This window comes from Argentina silus, assembly GCF_951799395.1.
Source record: "Argentina silus genome assembly, chromosome: 14".
NCBI lineage: Eukaryota > Metazoa > Chordata > Actinopteri > Argentiniformes > Argentinidae > Argentina > Argentina silus.
In genome coordinates this window covers 3,402,501-3,410,000 of record NC_139668.1, presented here as the reverse complement: position 1 = coordinate 3,410,000, position 7,500 = coordinate 3,402,501, and the positions used below count along the sequence as shown (strand labels likewise).

Below are 7,500 nucleotides of genomic sequence, written 5' to 3'. Positions count from 1 at the left end.
TGGATCTGGCTGAAGTTGGGTCTCTCGGTTCTCTCCTTCTGCCAGCAGTCCAGCATCAGCTGGTGGAGGTGGGGAGGACAATTCATAGGGGCAGGCAGGCGGAAGCCGTCCTCTATGGCTTTGATCACCTGAGAGGGAGAGAGAGAGACAGAGAGAGACAAAGAGAGAGACAGAGTGAGAGACAGAGAGACACAGAGAGAGAGAGAGAGATTCCGTTTATTCCTGTATTTATTTAAGCAGGGACATTGATTGAGAACATGTGCTCTTCAAAGGGTTTGATGAATTGGTAAAAAAAAAAAGTAAGTAAGTAAATTAAGTAAATAAAAACAATAGTTTTAACTTCATGTCTACAAAGTATCAGACGACATTCTCTATCAATTTCTATCCTGAAAAGTTGTTGTCATATAATATTTCCATAAAAATGGACCCTCAAAATCTCACACAATGTTCCCTTGATGGACTACCCCATCAAACATTCACAAAAACAACAACGCTCCCAAAAGATATTCTCTCAACACATTTAGGGATATATTGTGAAAACAGCGGACCTCTATGCATAGGCAAATGAAATAAACCTACATTGTATACATGGTATACCAAGGGGGAAAGGGAATATTATCAAAGCTAGCTGGCATGTATATGTTGCTGTATATGTGTAGCTACAGTAGCTAGCTGACTGGCTGTGAGCTGGATTAAACATTTTGAGAGATACCTCACAAGATTTACATCATTTGTAGCTCATGTAGCTGGTTTAGCTGGTTAGCTAGCCAACTAACCTATATTTTGATGGAAAGGCTAGTACTGTTGTAGTGAAAGTAGCTAGAAGTAGTATTAGTAGTATTCGTAGTACTGTAGTAGTCATAGTCGTAGTAGCAGTAGTAGTAGTGTAGTAGTAGTAATAGCAGTAGTAGTAGTGTAGTAGTAGTAGTAGTAGCAGTAGTAGCAGTAGTACACATAGTAGTAGTATTAGTAGTAGTGTGCGTTGCTAGGTAACAATGTATACAATGGCACTTTTTATGAATGGACGTGGCATTGTGCATGTTGTCTAATATATCATGGGAAGGATAGGCTCTAACAATGGGAATTCCAAACCACCCGTTTTATATTCTCCCTTAAATCACTGATGTCTAACACCACGCTCCCTCGGAAATACTCCGTGTGTTCTCTTCCTGACCTTTAATTCAACCACACAATGTTCATGAAGTGTTCTCCATTCCCTGACATTTCCCATTTAATCAAAGCTAAAAAGCAAAAGGGCAGGTCGGGCACAGGTGGGCTGGCTGTGAGCTAATGGTGATATTATGTATCCGTTTGATGAATTAATATCACAAGCGCTCAGCAAGGGTGACCTTTGCCATCTCGTTTGGAGGGATGGAAAGTGAAGTACTATTAGCATAGAGCTGGACAACAAGTCCGGATAAGTATGACTGTGTTTAGTAGTGCTAAAAGACCATTGCAGTTGTGGCAGAGTTAGGTGTACAGTAGATTGAAGGATGCCATTGAGACACCACACCAAACATTTACACACACATTTACACATTCAATGTGGGAGTGGTCTGGGCTTGAACTCCATGGACTCGGTCAGTGACTGTCACTGTGACGCACACGTTCTATATTTCACTATCACGTCAAATGCACCACACTGAGAGAAGGGTTCACAGCGGTTACTAGCGTAGGTACAGTAGAACCCCCAGACTAAGCCAGACTGAAAGGCTCATATCTAATATCAATATACACTCACTGAGGACTTTATTGGGAACACTATACTAATACTGAGTAGGGCCTCCCTTTGCTCTCAAAACAGCGTCAATTCTTCGTGGCATTGATTGTACTGATGTTGGAAACATTCCTTTGAGATTCTGGTCCATGTTGACATGATTGCATCACGCAATTCCTGCAGATTTTTCAGGTGCACTTTCAAGCTGTGAATCTCCCGTTCTACCACATCCCAAAGGTGTTCTATTGGATTCAGATCCGGTGGCTGGGAAGGCCACTGAAGACCACTGAACTCATTGTCATGTTCATGAAACCAGTTTGAGACGACTTTTGCCTTGTGACACGGTGCATTATCATGCTGGAAGTAGCCATTAGAAGATGGGTAAATTGTGGCCATGAAGGGATGCACATGGTCAGCAACAATACTCAAATAGGCTGTGGCATTCAAGTATTGATTGATTGGTATTAACAGGCCCAAAGTGTGCCAAGAAAACATTCCCCACACCATTACACCACCTCCACCATGAGAGTGCTCAGTGAGTGTATGTATCCATATTTATTACAGACAATCAAATTGAAATGTATATGACCATCCACTACGTTGTTGCAATGTTTATCTTTGCAAGATTGGTCAGACTGCATTACTATGAACGAGCCGTCGGCTTAAATGTGAACTATCTGAACTCAGATTATCCCTCTATCTACTTTAGTACTTTTTAATGCCCTGCTAAGATCAAAAGAAAATTGTTTTGAAACTCATATCAATTTCCTCCTCTTCAAAGTCTTACGCAACACTTCCTGATGCGCTTGGAAGTTTGGTTTCCCTCAAAAGCTAAAAAAGGCAGTCTCCTGGAAGGACGATGGGGGGGGGGGGGTGAAATAAAATACTTCCACCCTCATCGACTTGCAAATAATAGGCTTCTCACAAAACCGGCAGGGTCCTATCGATTCAACAATCTTTTCCCCCTCAAATAGCAGCGCTTACATTTCCCTTCAAGGAGCGTAGCTTCCTGGGGATTGAGGCTCCTCTAAGGACGGGTGGCACTTTGGAATGGGGCCACTAGAAAGGGACGTGTCCTTAAGAGAAACAGGATTGGCCACGGAGCTGAAGTGGACTTAGAGCAGAGACTTAGGCCCATGGAAGTCTTTAGAAGCACCCATGGATTTCCTCTTTAATAAGATCCAAGTTAGCCTGACTCAAAGAGATCACATAGTTGTAGAGACGCAGAGGAGAAAGGGAGGCAGGAGGAGAGGAGAGGAGAAAGAGAACGAGGCGAGAAGAGAAAGAGAGAGAGGTACAGACAGAAAAGAGATCTAAATGCAGAGAGGACAGAAACAAAATGGGGGGGGGAAATGGAATGAGAGGATGTGAAACAGGAGAAAAGTAGAGAGAGGAATCAGAAAGAGAGGGACAAAAGCATCAGGAACAGGAAGAGAAAGTGGATAGAAGTTCATGCGGAGGAGAAAGAAACAGAGGAGGGGATGTAGACAAAGACATAAAACAAAGGAGGTAGGGAGAGAGAGACAAAAAGGGGAAGGTAGAAAGAGAGACAGAAGGCGTAGAGATGGTACACATCCAAGAGGTAAAGAGAAGGAAAGAGGCAGACAAAAGAGAAGATAGCACATTCGAGAGAAAGAGAAGACAGAGGAGGGAGAGATGGATAGAGAGACTCACATCCTGGTTGCCCATGTCCCAGTAGGGTCTCTCTCCGTAGGACATGACCTCCCACATGACGATGCCAAAACTCCACACGTCAGAGGCAGAGCTGTAGCGGTGGTACTGGATGGCCTCTGGCGCCATCCACAACACCACACTCTTCCCTCCGTGCTGGGAGAGGGGGAGGAGGGAGGGATGAAAAGGGTTACATTTTCAACTCCACATTTCAAATAGAACACATCGTGATATGACAAACTTTGATTCTGCAAAGCTACAGCATTCCCTTCAATTGTGAAATTCCAACGTCCGATCACATCACAGTGTAACCGCACCGTGAGTTCCCCATACACTTCCTACACATCCACTTCCTACACCACCTAAAACATCATGATAGAAACCTGGATAATGGAATGACCAGCAAAGACTTGTAAAGACAAGAAGACACTACAGGGAGAAACTGATTCAAACGCTCGAGGAAGATACTGCCTTCTATTGTCCAAACACCTCCTCCTCAATCGTCCTACTAGCCTCCCATGAGAGAACCGAGTCCCAGGGTTCTCACCAGCGTGGTGTAGATGGTCTCTATCTTGTCCTCCTGCAGGGGTCTGAAGCCCGACACCTTGCAGCCCAGGTTAGCATTGACCAGCACCTTGTGTGCTGCCAGCCGGCGGTGGATGAAACCCATCTCAGTCAGGTACTTCATGCCCGAGGCCACGTCCCACAGCATGTCCATCAACTGGAGCGTGCTCAGTTGGCCATCGTGCTTCTACGGAGAGGAGGAGACAAGGGGGAAAGCTCTGTCAAGAAACACTGTTGGTTGAATGTCTGTATTTGGTGCAAAAAAAAAGAGCAAATTGGTCATTCGTTTCATATTAAAACAAAGATTAAACGGTTTACAGTGCAATGGAGCAAATGGACCATTATATAGGATTAGAGCTGCATTGATAATGATCTGTTTTTATTGTTCATTGCTTTATACGAAGGGATTATTGCCAATATTGTGTTGTGTTAACTTACCCTGAGGAAGGCGTCCAGGGCTCCGTTGGACATGCTCTCGACCACGATCATCATGGTGTTACCTGCAGACAGACGCAAACACACATTTATTACCCTCTGCCGCTGGTCTCAGTGGTAATGCAGTGGCATCCTTCACCCAGTCAGCTGGAGAGGGGCTCGGTGGCCTGTATGCTGCTCCCAGAGTCACAGCCAGTTTATTGACCCACACACAGACACACACACACAGACACACACACAGACACAGACACACACACACACACACACACACACACACACACACACACACACACACACACACACACACACACACACACACACACACACAGCTATCAAAATCATAGAGGAAAAAAAGTTCTGTCTAAGGAAACATGAGAGTGGAAAGCGAGTGACCGAGTGAGAAAAAGTCTGATGGGAGAGAAATGGACAGAAGTGAGGGTCCCACTTCATGCTCTATATGTTCGTATAGTAATGACATGGCGCTAACACCTCTGTATTTAGGCCCACAGGTAATCATCCACTCATGGTACTGTAGGTAGAGCAGGTCAAATGCAACCACCATGCCATTGAAGACTACCTTGTAAATGCAGAGGTGTAGCACCACTGTCTGAAGTGAGGCTTTAAGAAGAGGGAGGGCTAGATAGGAGAAAGTGCAGGAGCAAGAGCTGGGGAGAGTGTGTGTGTTAGAGAGAGTGTGTGTGTGTGTGTGTGTGTGTGTGTGTGTGTGTGTGTGTGTGTGTGTGTGTGAGAGAGAGAGAGAGAGAGAGAGAGAGAGAGAGAGAGAGCATCGACGTCAATAGGTGCAAGAGCAATAATCTAGGAAACGTAGAGATAGATGGTTTTGGTAAGGGTAATGGGTAAGGAAGGGGTTAACTGACACTGGTTATGACAGGTTAGGGCATGACAAGTTCCAGGTTAATTGAACAAAGTGATTCATGTCTACAGACAACTTCCTGGGTTTGCCTCCCTCTTTTGGCCACTTGGTGATATTACTCAAATCCCTCCATTCCCATTGAGAATAAAAAATATAAAAAAAATATAATTAAATGTGAACAACACCAGTCAATACAAGTCTTTAGGGAGAAGTCCTTGAAGCCCATGACAACTTTCATGTGAATGGAACAAACTGACCTGGATTTAGAACTGTTTTAATACGGCAATATGAAATGTGAATTTTGGTAATTATTTTGGACAGATCTCTACCAAAGGTGATACAGGTCTTCAGAGTGACGTCCTCAATGACCATGTGAACTGTCATATGAATTGAACAAAGTGACCTGGATTGAGAAGTGTTTTAATGGCTATATGACATACTAATATTGATTTGTCTGGCATTTTGATTTCAATTACCCTATTGTAAATGTAGGGATTCTTATTCCAAGAAGCCTCAAGGGTGTTGTCAGACAACACAGGAGGTTTCTAACATTCACTCTGCCATTCAGTCTGTCCCTGGCCGCCAGGACATTCACCAAATGTGTCCAAGCAGGTATTTCCCCCCTATGGGGGACAGGCATTCTGATTCTCATGTCTAGTGATGATTGGCTCGTATGCTCGGACATCGAGGCGCAAAGAGCAGATAACACAGCAGTTCTGCTGTCACATCTAGGCTTCCAGATGAACTGTGCCAAAAGCTCGCTCATTCCCAGCCAAACAGTGACCTTCTTAGGTCTGACCCTGGACTCCCTCAGCCCAGTCAGACACACAGCCTTGGACGCGTGTCTGCAGGTGTTCTGCCCAGCCACGTGGGTTTAGTACCAGGTCCAGCCACGTGGGTTTAGTACCAGGTCCAGCCACGTGGTTTTAGTACCATGCCCAGGCATGTGGGTTTGGTACCAGGCCCAGTCACGTGGGATTGGTACCAGGCACAGCTATTTGAGTTTGGTACCAGGCCCAGCTACGTGGGTTTGGTACCAGGTCCAGCTACCTGGGTTTGGTACCAGGCCCAGTCACATGGGTTTGGTACCAGGCACAACCCTGTGGATTTCCTACCAGACCCAGCCGTGTGGGTTTGGTACCAGGCCCAGACGCCTGTCTGAGTCTTCATGGATTGTAGAGGTTCAGCTCGGCCTCCTCCACATGCCAGACTTCCGGCCTTGGGTGTCATCAGTCCGGGGCATTGTGCAAGGGTCCCCTAGTGAGGAGTCGAACCTAGTCGACTGAAAGACAACCAGGGGTTACATATGTCACCCAGGTTCTCTGAAGGAGACGAGAGAGACTCTTCACCTCATAGCCCCTCTCACGCTGAGTTTGTGAAGAGTGGTTCGCTGGATAAATGAGCGTGCTACGCATGAGCGGCGTGCCTGCAAGTGTCCTCAGCTTGTACAGGCGTGGTTGGATAGGCTTTCAGAGATGAGGTACACAGAATACATGTCCCATAGTGAGGGGTCTCCCTCACCAGTGGGCCAAGGTTACAGACGTAACTCCTAGTTCTGAAGACATTCCATGACGCAGAGAATCATTTGATACGTTGGACATTTGGAAGAAACATTGTCATTTTCTTGTAATAGCCTTTTCAGCCTGGTCTGAAACTTTATCCTCTTTTACTACTGTCTGTTTTGTAAATAAAGAAAGGATCGGTACATCTGATAATGTCACTGCAGGTGCAAACGGAGTAGAGAAAATATATGAAACTGTCAAGAAGAACTCCATGCAACACTTACTTGCAAAAGTCACCCCGTTTAATGATGACTGACTGATTTTACTCTCTGAAGACGGTCTCTGGACGAAAGCGTCAGTGATCATTAAACTCAGTACATTTTTTCTCTGATGAAGAGACAGACGGAAGGAGAGGTAGTGGGGAGTGGCGGGTGGGCTGTTGGGGTTGATTGTGGGACTAGTGAGGGGGTAAGTGATTTAAGCAGGATGATTAGAGGGCGTATGTGTGTGCGTGTGTGCGTGTGTGTGTGTGTGTGTGTGTGTGTGTGTGTGTGTGTGTGTGCAGAGGTTTATGTGTTAGTGTGGAGGTGTGTGTGTGTGTGTGTGTGTGCGTGGGTGTGCGTGTGTGTGTGTGTGTGTGTGTGTACAGTATGTGTGTGGGAGCTGTGGAAGAGATTAGAGTGGGTTTCAGGGCCCCGCTGGGTCTCTAGCACCAATTACTGTACCCAGCACATCTG

At 45.6% G+C, this 7,500-nt stretch overlaps 1 protein-coding gene across 1 annotated transcript in view; it reads right to left on the bottom strand.

Annotated features, from left to right (window-relative positions):
* Positions 1 to 7,500, bottom strand: part of epha10 (EPH receptor A10) — a gene marked incomplete at both ends in the record, with an annotated part of 118,713 nt that overhangs the window by 1,524 nt on the left and 109,689 nt on the right. The window contains 4 exons of the mRNA XM_083684410.1: positions 1 to 128; positions 3,392 to 3,544; positions 3,936 to 4,139; positions 4,391 to 4,452. The exon at positions 1 to 128 is cut by the window's left edge and continues 63 nt beyond it. Coding sequence (XP_083540536.1) covers positions 1 to 128; positions 3,392 to 3,544; positions 3,936 to 4,139; positions 4,391 to 4,452 — 547 coding nt within the window. The remainder of the gene's footprint in view (positions 129 to 3,391; positions 3,545 to 3,935; positions 4,140 to 4,390; positions 4,453 to 7,500) is intronic.